The sequence below is a fragment of the Arvicola amphibius genome, chromosome 1 (genome assembly GCF_903992535.2).
Source record: "Arvicola amphibius chromosome 1, mArvAmp1.2, whole genome shotgun sequence".
NCBI classification, from domain to species: domain Eukaryota; kingdom Metazoa; phylum Chordata; class Mammalia; order Rodentia; family Cricetidae; genus Arvicola; species Arvicola amphibius.
Window position 1 is genome coordinate 122,435,066 of NC_052047.1, and position 18,414 is coordinate 122,453,479.

The 18,414-nt window shown below is 41.3% G+C and overlaps 2 protein-coding genes across 2 annotated transcripts in view; both read left to right on the forward strand.

Moving 5' to 3' along the window:
- Positions 1 to 7,069, forward strand: part of LOC119825564 (phospholipid-transporting ATPase ABCA3-like) — a 101,213-nt gene extending 94,144 nt beyond the window's left edge. Inside the window, exons 30-31 of the mRNA XM_042054063.1 lie at positions 6,401 to 6,474; positions 6,869 to 7,069. Coding sequence (XP_041909997.1) covers positions 6,401 to 6,474; positions 6,869 to 7,015 — 221 coding nt within the window. The 3' untranslated portion in view covers positions 7,016 to 7,069. The remainder of the gene's footprint in view (positions 1 to 6,400; positions 6,475 to 6,868) is intronic.
- Positions 7,070 to 9,083: 2,014 nt separating this feature from the next.
- The window catches only part of LOC119809790 (phospholipid-transporting ATPase ABCA3-like), a 74,583-nt gene continuing 65,252 nt past the window's right edge, over positions 9,084 to 18,414 (forward strand). The window contains exons 1-4 of the mRNA XM_038322923.1: positions 9,084 to 9,250; positions 13,399 to 13,485; positions 13,845 to 14,106; positions 16,170 to 16,297. Of these exons, the coding sequence (XP_038178851.1) occupies positions 13,426 to 13,485; positions 13,845 to 14,106; positions 16,170 to 16,297 (450 nt within the window). The 5' untranslated portion in view covers positions 9,084 to 9,250; positions 13,399 to 13,425. The remainder of the gene's footprint in view (positions 9,251 to 13,398; positions 13,486 to 13,844; positions 14,107 to 16,169; positions 16,298 to 18,414) is intronic.

Consider the following 18,414-nt stretch of genomic DNA (forward strand, 5'->3'; position numbering starts at 1 on the left):
GTGAGAGATAGCCAATAAGAGGCTGAAACTAATGGGCCAGGCAGTGTTTAAATGAATACAGTTTGTGTGTTGTTATTTCGGGTGTAAAGCTAGCCATGCGGGAATCGGGCCGGACAAAAAGCAGGCCTGATCACCTTCTCGCTACAACAGTGGATCAGCAATGTCACACTTATAACCTCATTTAGACTCAGTTACCTCCATAAAGGCCCTATCTCCAAAGTCTCCTGGGTAGGTGGGACTTCAGTGCATGCATTTTGAAAGAAATAAAAAGTTCAGGCTATAACAATCTGTGAAAAATATTAAGTATTTTTGTCTTGTATTAAAAATTATAACTCTTGCCAGTGGTGGTTGTGCAGGCCTTTAATCCCAGTACTCGGGAGGAAGAGGCAGGCAGATCTCTGTGAGTTTGAGGCCAGTCTGGTCTACAAGAGCTAGTTCCAGGACAGCTAAGGTTACTGCATAGAGAAACCCTGCTTAAAAAATAAACACAAACAAACAAACAAAATATTATAACTCTGACCATTTGCTATCTCAGCCAGGATATGGTTTTGAAATGTAAATGAGTATGGTTTCTTTCAAGAATTTCTGTTTCTGATGTTGGTTGCTCTTAAAAATCTGATAACTCAGTGATGACAAGAAATTTTATAAATGTTATGACTCTAATAAAGTATTCATTTGATAAGAAAAATTTTTAAATGGTAATTCCGTTTAGTACGTTAAATCCAGCAAGAACCAGTCTGCTGGCCACATGGTACAGTGTAGATCTAGATGCTACTTTTGCTTCCAGTTTCTCACCTCACTCTCCCAAACTTAAAAGTGCTCTCCGATCAAGGAGTCTCACACCTGTGGGCTTTATCTTCATTTCCACCTTATTGGGCTGAGCAAAACAATAACAGAAGTCCCTTTAGGGTTAAGCTGAGGATTTCGAATTTTATAGTCTGAAGCCTGGGAAATAACACAGGAGAAACTGGGATCACTAAGTGAAGGCCAGCAGGGCAGCTGTGGGAGCAGGCATGTGGTCCTTGGCCGTGGTGATAATGGCGTGGCATGGGAGTTCAGGTGCGTATGTCCTGAGAGTTAAATGTCTGCTTATGTGCCCATTCGCAAACATTTTTGAATACTCAACAAAGTTTTGTTTTCTGTGGTGCCTTGCGGTCCAAGAAGTTGATTTGCTGTTAGCTGTTCTGCTTATTTGCGGTACTTGACAGAGGAACACCAAATGCTAACCCCCACTAAAGATGTGGACACACATATCTGACGGGAATGTGGGCTTGAGGAAGGCCTTAAGTGTAAGCCCTTACCTATATGATTCTTGAGTAAAGTATGAGTAGACATTAATTCTTAAAAATAAGAAATAAACATTAGCCAGAGGGCAGTTGAGTAAGCATTTCTTGTGGGGTTACCACAAGAAAGCGGATGTTTTTAGCATATAAGTTTTATATAAACTCAAGGAAATTTAAATGACCATATATTTGTTTTATAAAAAAGTGTCAGAAATAGGATGATTCTTGTCTTCAATATAGATATTATCTCTGAAAAGCATTGTGGGTAAAATTAATCTAGAATCTTGTAAAGTTGTAACAAAATGTTTTAATGAAATAATAGGCTCAAAAATAAAGTATTTTTCCTCTTAGACCCAAAGATAAAATATTAATAAAAGAAAGGAAAAACATAAAAGAAATAAAACAGAAAAGTAAGCCGTAAGAAAATATAAATCCTAGAAGCTAATGGCCATGCCTTTGCTGGGATCTGAGTTGATGCCTTGGGCTGTCTCTGGGGGAGTGCATGCTGAGACGGTCACATAAAGGCAGGGCCTCCTTCTAAGTGGATAAAAGTCAGTCCTCCGCAGCATCTTCTTCCAAGCAGAAGAAAGCACAGCTCTGCTCTGGAGGAAAGTGCCCCTTAGCCAGGCTTGGATTAGGAGACTCGGAAGAGCATGTGGCAGAGCTCCCTTACTGCTGCCTGTTATTTAATAGATCCTAGAAGACTCTCAGCTGGGAAGCTACAAGCATTTTGCCCTACTCCATTTCTTACATTCCTAAACTACAAGGCAATTCATCCCCCATAGGCACAAGGAATTGTTAAGGTGAAAAACAGAAACCCTAGCATGATGGAAGCACAGTGCTATAAAACAGACATTACCTCACAACATGCCACAAGTGGGATAGATACCATGATAGAAGAACAAAGAAACTGGCTGATGAAATAATAGAAGGATCCACAGGTCAGCCAACAGCCTTGGAGAGGATTTTCTCAGCAAAGTTTTGTAAATACTTAACTAAAGAATAAACAACATGCAGTGTGCAAAGGAAATGGATATTGCAGAAGAGAACAACAGGGGAAAACAAATATGTATATATGGATCTTTGGGAAAGTGAAGTAGGGCAGGGACAAGCCAGTGGAAGCCGGTCACAAGGGGGCGAAGTCAGCAGAAGAGAAGCAGTACTGAAACTTGTCAGTCGTGTTCCTGAAGCCAAAGAAGACAGACCGAACATGAAAGTCAAGCAGGTACTTGGAAGACAGCACCAAGGCATATTCTAATGAAATCACTGCCATTTAGTACAGCTCACTCTGTAGACCAACAGCCAAGTCAGCGACAAGCAGAAGAAAATCAGAATGAATAGATCAAGCATGTGTGCACATGTGTTTGTGCCTCTCTCTGTGTGTTCACATGTGTGTATGCATGAAGAAGCCAGAAGAAAACCTCAGATATCCTTCCATAAGAGCCACAATATAGCCATATTACCTATACACAACACACATATGTGTGTAGTGTATGTTTTTGTCATGTGGGTATATGCTCCTATACATGCAAGTGTATGTATATGTACATATGATTGTGGAGGACAGAGGTCAGTGTAGTCCTCAGGTCAGTGAGGTCCTCAGTTGCTCTCTGTCTTTTGAGGCAGTGTCTTTCACTCAGTATGAAGCTTCCCAATTTGACAAAACTGACTCTGGGAATAACCTGTCTCTGCCTTGCTTGCTCTGGGGTTACAGCATAGGCTAGCACTCCCAGCTTTATGTGGGTGCTGGGGATATTAACTCAGGTCCTCATACTTGGGCAGCACACACTTTCTTGACTGAGCCATCTCCCCAGACATGGTGTTTTGTTATTGCTATGTCATAATCTCTTACTGGTCTAGACCTCACCAAGTAGGCTAGGCTGGCTGGCCAGTGAGCCCCAGAGATCCACATGTCTCTACCTTTCCAGAACAGGGATTAGAAGTGAATGCCACCACACCTAGGCTTTTATGTGGGTTCTGGGATTAAAGCCTAATCCCCATGCTTATGCAGCAAGCACTTTACCAACTGAGCCATCCCCCAATCTGGTGTGGGAGAATTGTCTGTATTCTGTCAATCATGTTTTAAATAAATGCTGATTGGCCAGGCAGGAAGTATAGGCGGGTCAACAAGACAGGAAGTAGAGGCGGGGTGATGAGAACAGGAGTATTCTGGGAAGAAGGAAGCTCTTCCCCCATTCCAGCCCAGATCACCGAAGAAGCAGGATGTGAGCTGCCATGTTGAGAAAGATACCCAGCCATGTGGCTAACATAGATAAGAACAATGGGTTAACATAAGCTATAAGAGCTAATAAGAAGCCTGAGCTAATGGGCCAATCAGCTTATAAGTAATGCAGACTCTCTGTGTGATTTTCTTTGGGGACTTGCCAGCTGTGGGGTACTGGGCAGGACAGAAACCCCAACAAGCAGGCCCTCCAGTTTATACATCTTTGACAAGAATGTTTTAAGACAACAGCTTGTAAATATATTTAAGAAATGCAGGAAAGGAAAAATGGAAACGAAAAATTTTAACCCCCAAAATGATCTTAAGGATTCAGAGTCACAAAAAAACAGGCACCGGGCTGTGGTGGTTCACGCCTGTTATCCCAGCACTCGGGAAGCAGAGACAGGTATATCTCTGTAAGTTTGAGGCCAGCCTGGTCTACAGAACTAGTTCCAGTACAGGCTCCAAAACTACAGAGAGAAACCCTGTCTCAAAAACAAAAATCCAGGCATTATTGTTCCCATAAGTTCTTTCTGAAGAATATGCAGGTGAAAATTTTCAGATTAATTGAAAATGTTGTTGGAGAAACATCTGCATAAGAACTAATGATGAGTATTGGGCTGGGTTTATTAGGTAGTACACATTTATAATTGAATGCCAGAACCAGGGAGGCTGAGGCAGGAGGATTGAAAGTTCAAGACCAACCTGGCCTACACAGTGAGAACCTTCCTCATTCTAAAAAGAAAACAAAAGGCCAGACCAGTGCTTTTCAACCTGAGTCTCAACTCCTTTGAGGATCACACATCAGACATCCTGTATAATTGATATTTATATTATGACTCATAACTAAAGATGGATGTTATAAGTAATTCTACACTAGCTCAGAACTGAGTATAATAAAGGGTTCTCTATTCAGGGATAGACTCACAGATCACAGTCCTCTGCTTGAACAGGGAACAGAAACTGAATCCAGCACTGGAGAGAGAGAGAGAGAGAGAGAGCACAGGCAAGTCTTATGGCTGCATTTATAGCATAAGAGACCACACCCAAGTGGGCTGATATCTTAAAGACTATTGGCTGAAGGAATTCCCACAGCACATAACAATAACAAAATTACAGTTATGAGGTAGCAATGAAAATAATTTTATGGTTGGGGGTTACCACAACATGAGGAGCGGTATTAAAGGGTCTCAGCATTAGGAGGGTTGAGAACCACTGGGCTAAATAAATGGTGTCTGTCTGATCACATAGCATATAATTGATAAATGTTTTAGTAATACATATGATAATTTTAAATGAATGCAAACAATATAAAATCCTAGTCCCATATTCTCTCACTAGCCCAATACTTGGTGCTTGGGAGTTAATTTTTTTATTTAAGTGTTTGGTTTTGTTCAACCAGTTTGCAGTATCTTCTGTGTAAACAGATTCTCCTGTCATCTTCCGTGGTAGGCACTTGTCTCCACAGATGCTGCCTTAGTCATTTGTTCAGTGTTTGCCCAATCACAAAACACACATATTCAATGAAGAGACTCATTGTGAATGGTGGGGGAAGCATTCTTTGCAGTTCTCTGTATCTTCAAATGTAAGCTGAAATTGACTTAAAAAAATACTGAAAAGAGCAATGGCCCAGAAATTCCATGTCTAGAAACAGACTGTAAACATTTAAATCACCTTTGTTAAGGGCTAGATTTTTTTTTTTAAAAAAAAGATAATTACAACATTCTGATACAAGGAACAACTCTCAGCAGTCAAATGAAAGTGTGGGATATTAATATACTAATTGGTGCAGAAAGGATAATGAGTTAACTATGATGATATGAAACACCGTGGATGAATGTTTTAAACAGTGTTCAATGAAAGAAGGATTAGAAACTACCCAACTGGGCTGAAAATGTAGATTGGTGGTAGATAACTTATCTACCAAAGGAGGACTAAAAATGGGCAAAATCAAACCATTAAGATAAAAACAAAAGAAAATAACGTATAATGGGTTATTTTACTCAATTACACTGAAGGCACTGGAGACATTTTATTGGGGCAGAGGCTGGAAGGTGTCATGTGAGAGCAGCTGCTTTGTTATTATTTGACCTGAATGGGAGGTTTCCTGTGTGTTGATTTTAAATAATTAAGTTCTGTGTTTGAAACAGTATAAAAAATTGTGTGGCAATGCATACTTTAGAGCTGATATTAAAGAAAATCCCACATCATTATAACTACATATGAGTTACTTTCAATTTTTAAATCCAAGTCAATTTAATCTACAAATACACAATTCAGATATAAACAAGTATGTGTTTAAAATTCATACAGGATACTACGATTTTCCTTCTGATTATACTAATGAGTTCTTACACACTTGTAAAGCAAACTCACAGACTTTGGTGGCCTGTATGCTGTCTGAGTATTTCCTTTCACGTGGCAGCAAGATTGTATAATCACAAGAATATTGAGGTGGTGTCTTCCCTGCTCCCCTCCAAAGCCACCATAGGAAAATGCATGACCAGGAGTGCATTGCCTAGGAGTACATTGCCCCAGCCCACATTCTCCAGCACTGGTTTAGCAGTAAAGATTCATCATGTTAATTTTAGGAGGACTAGTATCTAACATTAGACATGTGAGTTGAACAATGTATGCTCAATAACTGCCTTGTATTCCATGACAATACTATATCCTCAGAAATAAATCTTCTGAAAACAGTAGCCATGCTGGCTCTGGTGGCTTGGATGAGAATGTCCCCCATAAGGCTCATGCTTGTGAACACTTGATCCTATCCACTTATGTCTAGACCCATTAGTTTCTTCACTGTATATACTACTATGTAGATGTAGCATTATTTTGGCAGTTTTGAATGAAATCGGTAAGATCACTCACCTGTCCTATTTTTCTGTCCTAGGTAGTCAGCTGAAGCAAGAGAATCAAGGGATCCTTAATTACTACATTCCCATCAAGGACAACACCTGGGGAAAGGTGACGCTCAAAACCATGCACTTGTATACACTAACGATAGGCCAGGACTAACGATGGGGAGGCTGGGGTCCAGGCAGTGGAATCGTGCCTAGCATTGTGGGGCAGGAGCACATTTATGTTGCTTTTCAAATACCTTTAGAATTTAGTTGCCTTTTATTTCTGCCCCTAAAGCCCATGATTAGTCTATGTCCATCGAGAGGACTGGTTCAGAGACCTGCCTGCTCTTGCTTTCTCAATTACTTATTCTTCCAATTTTCCCCTCTCACCCTTCTGATACTTCTGTCCTCTAGTGTGAGCCCAGGGGACATTGGGGAGCAGAAGGAAGGACTTCTCTGGGTCGGGGTCTGGAAGGAACTTGTCAATGGTGACTGCATGTCTTCTGTTGCTGCTGAAGGTGTTTGGCATTCTGGAGAAAGCAAAAGAGCAATACAATTTAGAAGACTATTCCATCAGTCAGATCACCCTGGAGCAAGTCTTCCTGACCTTTGCCAAACTAGATAACCCAGAAAGTGATTATGCAAAAGCAAAAGCGGTGCCTTGAGATTCAGTTACAGCCAGCAATTAGGATGTCTTCATTCAACTGTACTTGGGTCTGGACAGGGGCATGTGTGTGTATGTATATATATATATATATATAATTTTGTGTAAATATATTCACATAATAAAGATTTCCCTGTTGGAGAACATTTATCCCCTTCATTATAGACTTAGATGAGTCATTTGTGAATTTAGTATGTATGGATTTAAAGCTGTTGCTGAAATATCCCCTTTTCCCTCCTAGAAACAAGAAAGAGCAGCATTTACCAGGGTGGAGACAAGGTCTTGAGTATTCTGAGAGCAGAAACATCCGAAAAGTATGGTGGAATAGATAGGACAACGTGAAGAGCAGTCTCACTGTGTTCTAGCAGCTAGTGTGTATGGGAGGAGGGTATGTGTATAAGGCCCGGGACAAGTCATCTTTCCCAGGACATACACATATTCATGGAAACACACAACTGATGCCAAAGATTAAAAGGCCAGTCGAGTAGTAATTTCCCAAAGTCAAATCAAGAGTCTTTTCACCAAGAACATGCAAAGTCCAAGAAGAGAAAGAAAACATTTTTTAATAGTGTGTTTTGAGCCGCATACACTTGTAATTCTATCATTAAGAAGGACAGGGGTTCCCAGGTCCTCGGCTTCTTACCTAAAGAATTAAAACCAAGGACTCACACAGATTTGCAAAAGTAGGAAGATAAATCATATGAATGCCCAGTCACACATAGGCCTAAGATGTAATTAGTGAATTCTCTCTGAAAAAAACAATAAACAAACAAAAACTAACTAGCAACAAAATGGCATCGAGAAACCAATCTATGTCTTATTGCTGTAGCAACAGTACGGTTTTCTTTGGATTTCCTCCCCAACAGAAAATACGAGTGGGTCTTCCACTGTCCACGCTCCATGACTGCATCATTGAATCGTCTCAGGATCAGAAGGTAGGTTTTGCTACTTCATTTTTGTTATTGAGATTGGCAAGTGCTCAAAGGTTTAACCAAGGTTTCAGGTGTGCAGGTCACTGTTCGCTTTGAGAGATGTCACATTGTAATTTGCACAAAGTTTAAAGAGTTACTAACCCTGACTGGATATCGCCAATGACTGAAAACATCCAAGGAGAGGTTCTGAACTCTGGACCATAGCTGTCACAGAGATTTTTCAAGCAGCACCACTCCCGAGTGCATGAACTACCTAAACTGTGAAAACAGTCTTGGGTCTGGGTTGTTGGCAGGTTCCCGCAGAGAGGCAGACAGCTGTGGCTGGCTCTGATGATCTTGGACTGTGAGCGTGAGGGAACAAGGTTCACACTAATAAGGGCAGGTGCCAGACCAGAGTCAAAAAAAAAAAAAAAAAATTATTCTGCAGTGTTCCCACAGCGCCCTCTGTTGACAAGGTGTAAGGTCACGTTAATTCCTGCTCCTCTGGCGCCAAGACTCAATAATAAATTCCTATCACACACATAAGGGATAGAGAACTTGCGGTGCTTGCCAGAACTCAGAGCCTGTGACTCTAACATGAAGCTACACTGGAAAGGACTGAGAAATGTGGCAATTGATCCAGTCCTGGGGAGCGCAGGAGAGACAGAGAGACAGACGTGGGGGAAGAAGAGTGGGAGAGGGGTGTCAATGGAACCCTATGCTGCTGGGATTATGGACAACCCCACGTTTTGGAAAGAAAGCAAAGGATGGTGCGTGGTGGGCTGAGTAAGTAGTAGGTGATGCTGAGAAGGACTTGGAGCAAGCAGAGGTCTGGGCTTGGGCTCCAGGCTCTGGACTCCAAGCTTGGCTTGCTGGCTCCTCCAGCGCCCCTACTGGCCCCTCACCCAGCTACTGTGCGTGCCTGCAGCTCCCCACCACCCTTCACATACTGTTTCCCCCTGTGTTGATGAATTTAGGGAGCAGGAGAAACATATGGTCGTGGCATATGCTCCATGATCCTGTTTTCCTGGTTCCCGCTACTCACAGCCCATCCCCTGTTCCTTCTCCAGCTCGTGCCCTGGTCTCCTCCCCCTGCTCCTGACTCTTCTTGACCGTTCACCGTACTTGGCACGTGACTCTGGGTTCCCCCCCCGCATCTGTACTTTTAATTGGTTTGCACGAGGCCAGGTCGCAACCTTGGGAAGGAGAGCACTGCCCTGCAGGACGGTTGGCTAAGGCACTGGGTGCAGAACAATTCTCTCCAACTGGTGCTTTTCAGTGGATAAAGTGCTAAGGGTTAAAGTTGCTAAATTGGAGCCCTGGTGGTGAGTCTTCCCGCCTGCCCTCGTGTCCACTGCTTTCAGATGCCCTGGGAGCTTAATTTTCCTTTCTCTTTGTCTCTGTTTTTGTCTGTCTGTCCCTGTTTCTCTATTTCTATTGCTCCCCATCCCCTGTGATTTTTTATTTAAGGAACGAGGATAATGCCAGGACCACGGTCACAGGAGGTTAAAGGCAAAGAGGCAGGGTGCTCCAGCAGTGCCCCTTGAGTTGTAGATCAGCCACATCTACAGGGCAAGGCCCTGTCTCAAAAGAAAGAGAGAGGAGGGAGGGAGGGAGGGAGGAAAAGGAAACCAGCCGCACATTTTTCTTTCATCTGAAACACACAGACTAGAAACGTTTGGACAGTGTAGGATTTGGATGCAATGGCTCCTGAACTTCACCCTTGCGCTCGGTTAGTTTTGCTCGTGTTTTTCTAGTTCCCTGGTGTGTTGGCAGGTTGATTATTTGAGAGTCTGGGGTGTAAATTTCAATCCTCTAAGCTTTCATGGTAGAGATTTTTGCTGCATCTTGTAAGTTTGGTATGTTGTTTCTGTTTTCATTTGTCTCTAGATAGCAGTAATTGCTTTTTAAAAATGTCTTCACTGATAACTTAATATGCTGTCTAATTTCCATTTGTCTGTGAATTTTCTATGAGTACTTCCTCCTGTTATTTATGTCAAAGTTTCATAGCACTGTATTCAGAAAAGATACATGATGCAGGGTCCATGAGCACCAGTCACAGCCTCCTGAGTAGGTAAAATTAAAAGTACATGTCTGCTTTAACTAACACAGCTACTTCTGTACTCTTTTGGTTTCCATTTTCTTGGGATATATTTTATTTTTAACTTTTGTTATGGCCATGTGCTCACAACAATAATAATAAATACTTATTTGAAAACAGTACTAGAGATTTTTTTCTAGTATTATTATGGTCATGTTATATTTGTTGTTGTATTCTAAAATATTAAATAGTTTACTGGAGCATCATTTTTCCAGAGAATATTTGTGTGTGTGTGTGTGTGTGTGTGTGTGTGTGTGTGTGTGTGTGTGTGTGCATGCACACGCACGTGTGGGCTTGCACATGCTGACAAGGTCCCTGATTTGATTGCTGTGCCTGAATTTGGATTACAGTTCCTGTAACTGACAGTCTCCCTCAGATTCATCCTCAGCTCACTTAAGATTAAATAAAGCTTTAATCTAATGACTCTCCTTTATGGCTCTGAGCTCCAGCTCTTGGCCTGCCTCAGAGCTGCCTCCCCCCAAATTTCTGCCAGCTGTGCAAGGTTGTGCTCAGCGATGGGAATCTGAACCTATATGCCTGATTTCAGCTGGGAAGAGTGATGATTTTTGCCCAAGTGAATGAAATCTCTGACAAGAAGCTGTGTCTGTCTGTGAACAACAACAGCAGCACAAGACCTTCCGGAAGAAGTCTATGTCTGCAGAGACTGATAGACCAACTGGGATTTCGGTACCGAGGGGAGACTGGACTTCTGTAGGTTCAGAAACTAATTACTTTATCTTGGTCTGGTGTTAGCCTCCAGGGACAGTCAGTATCTGAACTGATGCCTTGTGATAATAAATAAAAACCTTTAGAAGCTATTAACTTAGTGGAACACTAGTTTCCACCGATCCAAGAGCTAAGAATGTCACCAGACAGCATCCATGGCCTACAAAATAGCTCTCCCTATCTGGTCGCACCAACTCTCTGGTGGACCCACCAATGCATCTTAAAGTTGTTTTGATTTGAGACTTTCGTTGTTCTGTAAAATTTTAAAAACCTTGTAAAACTGCTTTCACATTGGAACATGGAATTTAGGGTAACCTAAATCTGTGTTCCTAAGTCATGGTAACACCAAGTGGCTCTTATTCCTGTTAAGATAAAAGCTGCGGTTTTAACCTCAATACCTGCCATGTCATCTGCTCCATAAGAAATGGATTTCATTTTCCCCAATTATACATGTGTACCTAGTATAAAGCATATTATAGATATAATAGTCATTAAATTTAAGAATTAATCTCCTCATAGTTCATTTGGCTGCTACAACAAAATCCATAGGCTATGTGACTTACAAACTGGAGGAAATTTTGGTGGGTTTTCAGGAGGCTGGAACGTCTGAAACGGAAGTGCCTGCAGATCAGTGTCTTGTGAAGTCTCTTTCCTGACACACAGGGGCTCTAATGTCTGCATGTACTCACATGACAGACAGATGAGATGAGAGGCTGTCTCTGGGGCTTCATGTACAGGTAGCAATCCCACGTATGTCACCACTCAACGCTCCCATTCCTAAATAACACCATCTTTGCTGTTTGGATTTAGCAGATGAGTCTGGTAGGGACATAAACATAAATGTTCAGTTCGTTACAAGCCATTCCCCTTAGCACTGTTATTGGTGGTAGTTATTTCCATATTGTAAACTTGAATAACAAAGTAATTAATCTTTATTTAGTGCATGGCATTTTGTAGATATTAGGATCTCCACAGATGCTGAATACATTTTAAATGTAAGAATATATAACTACTCAGATACCCCAAGTGATTAGTTACTTTAAAACTGTATTAGAAAATTAAATGAATACAATTTAAATGATTTACTTGTCTAAAGGTCACGTGCTGCTAGATAATATATTTTTTGCTTTAAAACTTTTTATTACTTCTTTGAGAGTTTTGTGCACTGCATTCTGAACATACTTGCCTCCTCCACCAATTCCTCCCCTCCTCTAGTCACTCAACGTGGTCCTCTTCTAATTTTTTTTTAATTCATTGAGTAGTTTATGCTGCCCATATATGCTTGGGTGTACAGTCTTCCACTAGAGTGTGGTCGATGTACCAGGGGCCACACCCCTAAAGGACATATCAATTGCCAACACTGAGTTGGATGGGGTGGGACTTTGTGTTCATCCCCCCACATGCTGGGCTTTGATCTAGCATTCACTTCCCCAGGTCTTGTGCATGTTGTCATAAATACTATGAGCTCATATGTGCAGATGCCCTGTCGTGTTCTGAAGACACTGTTTACCTGCAGTTGTAGAGCACCTCTGGTTCTTACACTCTTTCTGCCCCCTCTTCCACAATGCTCCCTGATAGAGATACAGATGCAATCTCTTATTCTGTGTACTTGGGTCAGCTGTATGTCTCTGTGTTAATCTCTGTTTACAGCAAACAGATTCTTGTCTGATGAAGATCGGGAGATGGATTAACAATCTTTTATAATGACAAGCCATTAGTAGTCAGTTTAATACAGTGTCCATTTAGCAGAATAACAGTAGTAGGTTCTCCCTGGGGAGGTCCACGATCTGTCTGACCACAGAGTTCTTGGCCCTCATAATTATGATAGGTATAGGTTTTCATCTTCTGGTGAAAGACTTAAATCAGTCCTTGGTTACTCCCATAACATTTATGGTACTATTGCATAGAGTATTGCATATATTATGTATGTGGTATTGTACTATACCAGTGGGCTCATCTTACCACCCCAGTCATTACTGTAGCTTACAAAGTTCAGAGCTGGGTGAGACTGGTGATAACTTTTCTTGCTCCAGAGAACCAATAACGTCTTCCAGCACCACAAAAGCTAGGCAGTTAGGGATGAAGCTTCCAGATGAGAACCAATTTGATTCTTTCTTCATGTTCTTTAGCTCGAGGGTACAGTGTCTTCAGAATTACGGTCTTACAGCCAAGTTCTGGAGTGTAGCCAATGGCATTGGCAATAGCCTTTAATGTTTGGAGGGAAGTCTATGGGACCTTACTGGCCAACAATGCCAAAAGTTACAAAGTTACAATATATATATGTATATGTATGTGTATGTGTGTGTGTGTATGTGTGTGTGTGTGTGTGTGTGTATGTGTATATGTATATATAGTAGCATGCAGGTCTCCATATAACATTTCTGAAGGTCTTTAGAGTTACTTATCTATTCACGTATTACCTCCTCTACCCTTCTCTTCCATCCACTACCCAAGTTTAACCCTTCCTAATCCAATATTCCCCCTTTAAGTCTTTATACCACCGGGTTCTCTCTCTTGCCTGTTGAAACTCCTCCCCTCCGCCCAGATTTTCAGACCTATAATGGCTGTTACAAATGAAACACACATATTTGAAGATTCAGGTAATCTTCATTTTCTTTTCTTTAAAAGCATGTTTTCTTCCTCCAGAGCTGAACTTCCACATCGTACAGAAGAATGGCTTCCCTGGAGGCCAAAAGGCTTGCGATTCTTCTGTGGAAGAACTTTACTTTAAAGGCAAGTTGAGCTCTGCATAGTGTTCTTGCAGAAGAAGCTCAGAGATGGCCAATGCTAATTCTCCATCACAATCACTGACTTTGTTTTATATACAGTTTTACTTTTCTTGGTTCTAGGGCTGGGGCTCCCTATTCCAAACATAGAATCTACACAGAGTGAGGCAATAGCAGTGTTACATAGGAGAGAGAAAAATGGCAGTCTATGAAATTTTTCTGTCCCAGAGTAAAACCTTGCTTATTGGTCACGTGTGTTAACTGAACAAAGTATCTTATTAACTCAATACATACAAATTGCCATTTGTTAAATCAACGACATCTTAGAAAAACTAACATGATATTGTTCTTCTTTAATTCTTTTAGAGGCGGAAGTTTGGGGCTTTGGTTACTGAAATAGTCCTGATGTTTGTATTCAGTGTTGTGCTTTTGGCAACACGCAGACTTCTTCCTATAAAAAAGATTGAATCTGTCCGTTATTCTCATCAGCCGGTCAGTGATGCTCCTTCCTTCATCCACGTCTTCGCCACTTCTCATCCTTGGGAACTGGCCTATGTGCCTTCCAACAGCACCACAGTACAGCATATTGTTGAAAATGTGAAAAAGGATTTAAACTTCAGTATGAAAGGTTGGTTAAGATTTTCATAAAAGCATATGATTCAGTTATTTTAGCAAAAACATTATCTTTTTACCTGGACAATTATCTTCCACACAGAACATGACAGGATATCCTCATAGCCAAGGGCCAGCTTTCTACGTATGCTATTATAAAACTGGTTAAACTTGAAAGTTAAGTTTCTCTTAACTTTTCTTCTTTATACCCCCCAAAACAAAGTGATATCTTAACATTAGATGATCAATTGATGGTTTTCCAAATTATTATCCAGCTCTGTGATACTAAGTCTGTATTGTTTCTGAATGAGTTTTAAAACTCTGGACTGGAATAGCATCAGGAGCATTGCTGTGTTCAGCAGAGACACACAGGATAATGTCTTTATTCTGAATTAGTGGTCAGTTATTTAAAACAGTATTGCATAATCCATAGAAGGTTATATCTGACTCCATTTTATATAAGTGTAAAAAAGTACCTGACATGGGTGGCGTATAAAGAAAAGAAGTTTATTTAACACATAGTTTTGGAAGTGGAAAGAACAAGATTGGTGTCCCCATCTGTGTCTTGGCTATATCACAGTGCGGTAGATGGCATTGTGGTGGAAGCACATTTGGTAGAGAAAGGTCATATGGAGAGACAGGAAGTTACAAGCTATATAGAACAGGCCCAGACCAGCTCTTTTCTAGCCACCCTCTTACTCAGGAGCTAACCTGGGTCCTGCAGAAACTTCATTAGCCCCTCCCCCAGAGAAATCCCTCCAATGACTTAACTATTTCCCACACGCACCCCTTAAAGTTCCTACCTCCTCCAAGTTGTGACTGTAACAATTGAGCTATAAGCTCGAAGACCTTTGGGGGACATGCTCAAGGCATAGCCAGACCACAGTGGATATTAGAGAAGCCATGTAGAATTGTTTTAAGTTTCCAGTTCCTCACTTACCTTCTTCACACTCTTGGATCTTTTTCTCCCCAGTTTCTCATGGAGGCAAATACTATTAGAAATTCTGTGGACTTCCCTCTAGTAAAGTCCTCTCTTTGAATAAGCATACAGTTCAGCTCCTCTGCCTCAGGAGCATCGGGATCAGGGTCAGGTCCTGAGTCTGAAACCTCAACCATCCTTCTTTCTTAGATCATGGCTATACCTTTGTTTTCTGACCAACACAGGAAATATTCGTTTTTATACAAACATAAATGAATACTCAATCATCATAATCACTTGAACGCAGGTCTTTCAAGGGTTGAACCCAACCAAAGTTTCCTATAATTACTGGATAGAAAAGATAGGCTAAAATCATGGGGAATGCTTTAAAATGGACTGTTTTGTTGTTTATGGATTTGTTTACAAAAATGAGTGGAGCAGAGTTGCTGAGGGAACTGGATTCATGATAGTTTTGGTGAGATGCAGAGACAGTGACACCCGGAAGCACAGGTGACAAGTGTGGAGGAGAGTGTGGTGGGAACTCTGAAGCACCGAGAGCACCTCCAGCGAGTATGCCAGCACCATCAATAGTGATGACGGTGGAGCTTTCCTTGTGTGCTTTTGGGAATCAGGGATTTGCTGAAGGAAAATTACACCAGTAAAGCCATCTCAGTCTAAGGGGTAAAACTACGTGGAACTTGATTTACACTGCAGCAGCCATTAAGTCTTTGACATTGTGTATACATCAACCATGCTTTTGATTCTAGGGAAATCCTTTAGGGAATAAATGTACTGTGTACAAATGGACATATATTGAGTTAGAAAAATATAAATTACACATTTTCTAAGGTCAATCAGGTTGCATTTCAAAGTTAAATTCATTGATTGAAAATCTCAGTTATTAGAATGTGCTTGCCTCAAACACTAAAATCACGAGGTGGCTTCATTCCCTAATTTCCACATATTTTTAATTTAGATAGTAAATATTACAGAACCATGGTATAACGCCTTTCCCGCTAATTTCTCCTCAGATTGGAAATGCCATAGCACTGGGGCACTTTCAGCAGTCAGCGTACTCCAGCAGGTGTTCATGGCTCCCACCTACAGGCAGGAAGCGCTGTCACTCGTTCTGCTTTCCTAGATTTTTCCTCTCTCTACAGTTACAGGGTTTCCTTCAGAAAGTGATTTTGAAGATTACATGAGGTCAGCTGTCAACTCTAGAAATGTTCTGGCTGCTATTGTGTTTGACCACAGCTTCACAAACAGCGACGATACCCTGCCAAAGAAGGTGAGAAAGTTTTCCATAGAAGCCTATGGCTGGGGGCTGAAAAGGTGGCTCAGTGGAGAACACAGAGGGTAGTATTGTTCTTCCAGAGGACCTGAGTTCAGTTCTTGACACTCACACTGGGCGACTTATAACCTCCTGTAACTCCAGCTCCAAGAGATCTGACACACCTGTGTGCATATACCCCAACACAGAACCACACGAACATACATAATTAAAAATAAATATTTTAAAAAGAGAAACCTTGAAACTGTATGCTGATTTCTGGAGAGTTAATGAGCAAGACATATCATTATTGCAGTTAATGATGAACTTGTTCCTTGACCATGGCATGGAATTGGATCCAAACCTAACTAATTCCAGGGTCTGTTACTGTGCTAACAAAAGAATTATATTTACTGCCTATTAGACTTTCTCCACAAACTGGAGTCTTGGGAAATACAGACAGCTAAGGATATTATTCTGCTGCTCTGTCCCATGTAGCAGCTTCATGTACCCTTCTGATGCTGCTGAAGTAAGCACATGTTTCCTAGTTCAAAACACTTGCTATGATAAAGTGAGTATATCATCACAAATGCTAAGAATGCCCTTTGCATTGGGCAAAGGTCACAGGTAGATGCAGAATATTTAAATGGAGTTTCAAGACAGAAGTTTTAAGAACTTGTTGCATGGTCAAGGACAGATCTGTTCCTTGAAGAACTAAAATGTAGTTGAGAACTCGTGTGTCTTAGGGTTTCTATTGCTATGAAGAGACACCATAACCATGGCAAAGGGAAATGTTTGTTTGAAGTGGCAGCTTACAGTTTTACAGGTTTCACTATTATCATGGCAGGAAGAATAGTAGCACACAGACAGACATGGTGCTGGAGAAGGAGCTGAAAATTCTACATCTTGCAGGCAACAGGAAGTGAACTGTCACATTGAACGGTATCTTGAGCATACATGAGACCTCAAAGCCCACCTCCACAGTTGACACACTTCTTCCCACAAGGCCATATCTACTCCAGCAAAGCCATGCCTCCCAATAGTGCCATTCCCTTTAGGGACCATTTTCTTTCAAACTACCACAACATGTTAAATAACAGGCCATGCTGAATCAGAAGCAGGACATCTACAAATACTGGAGATGATTCTGATAACTGCGCTCAAGAAGGAGAGACAAACACACTATCTTGAATTTAATGTCCCTGGTATTGAGGAAAATGAACCAAGTATAGAATGTAGATGTGTATAGAGGCAAAATTCTGTGTTCAAGGTACAAGCAACTGTCCATGGGAGACAAAAGAGAGTCCTCAGCTAGGGTCGTCAATTTCTCTTTATTCTGTCTTGTCACTTTGGTACTTCCATAGGCTTGTCAGTGTGTGGAAATGTTTTCAGCGCAGTTTCAAACCTCCGTCTTCTGCCTTCATTCATAGTCCCTCCCCCCCGTCCTGCCCTCGCCTTACTCGGGCCCTTTACAAGTGTGTTGGCCTGGTGCATATTGTCTCCCAACCACGCAAACTCCTTCCTCGTCCGCCCTTCCATAAATATTCTAGATGCATCTTTATCACCAAATTTGAACTTAGCATGATTAAATATATCTTCGACTAGGACTTGAGCTCTCCAAGAAGCAGCAGCTGTCTTTGACTGTGCAGTAATCCATCGAACGTTTCTTTGAAACTTCAATGTATGCCTGTACTTGCTCATCTAACCAATTTCTCTAGTCTAATTCTTGCAATTGTTTGTTTGTCTCAAAGAGATTTTTTTTTTTTGCCTAATGCAGTGTTCCTTGAAGTTTTCTCAGTTCTCTAAGATTGGTGACCTTTTCTTTCAGTACTTATGCAACTTCCCACATTTCTATCTTAGCTCCTTCCTTCTCTGTCCTCCTCAACCACTTTCAGGAGAGGTAGAGATTTGTTTTTTAGGAATAGTTGGCTAACATAAAGGGAAAGGAATGAATGCTCCCTTTTGGCATATCTCATTTTAGTTTGCATGTCAGATGTCCTCCTACTCATTATATTCATGAGTTCCTGCTGTGATTGCTTACTACAAACCTACAGCAAAAATCCAACTATTGTTGACACTTCAGAATATCTCACATGGGATGTGCCACATGACAGGTTTGCCATCACTTTCTGAAG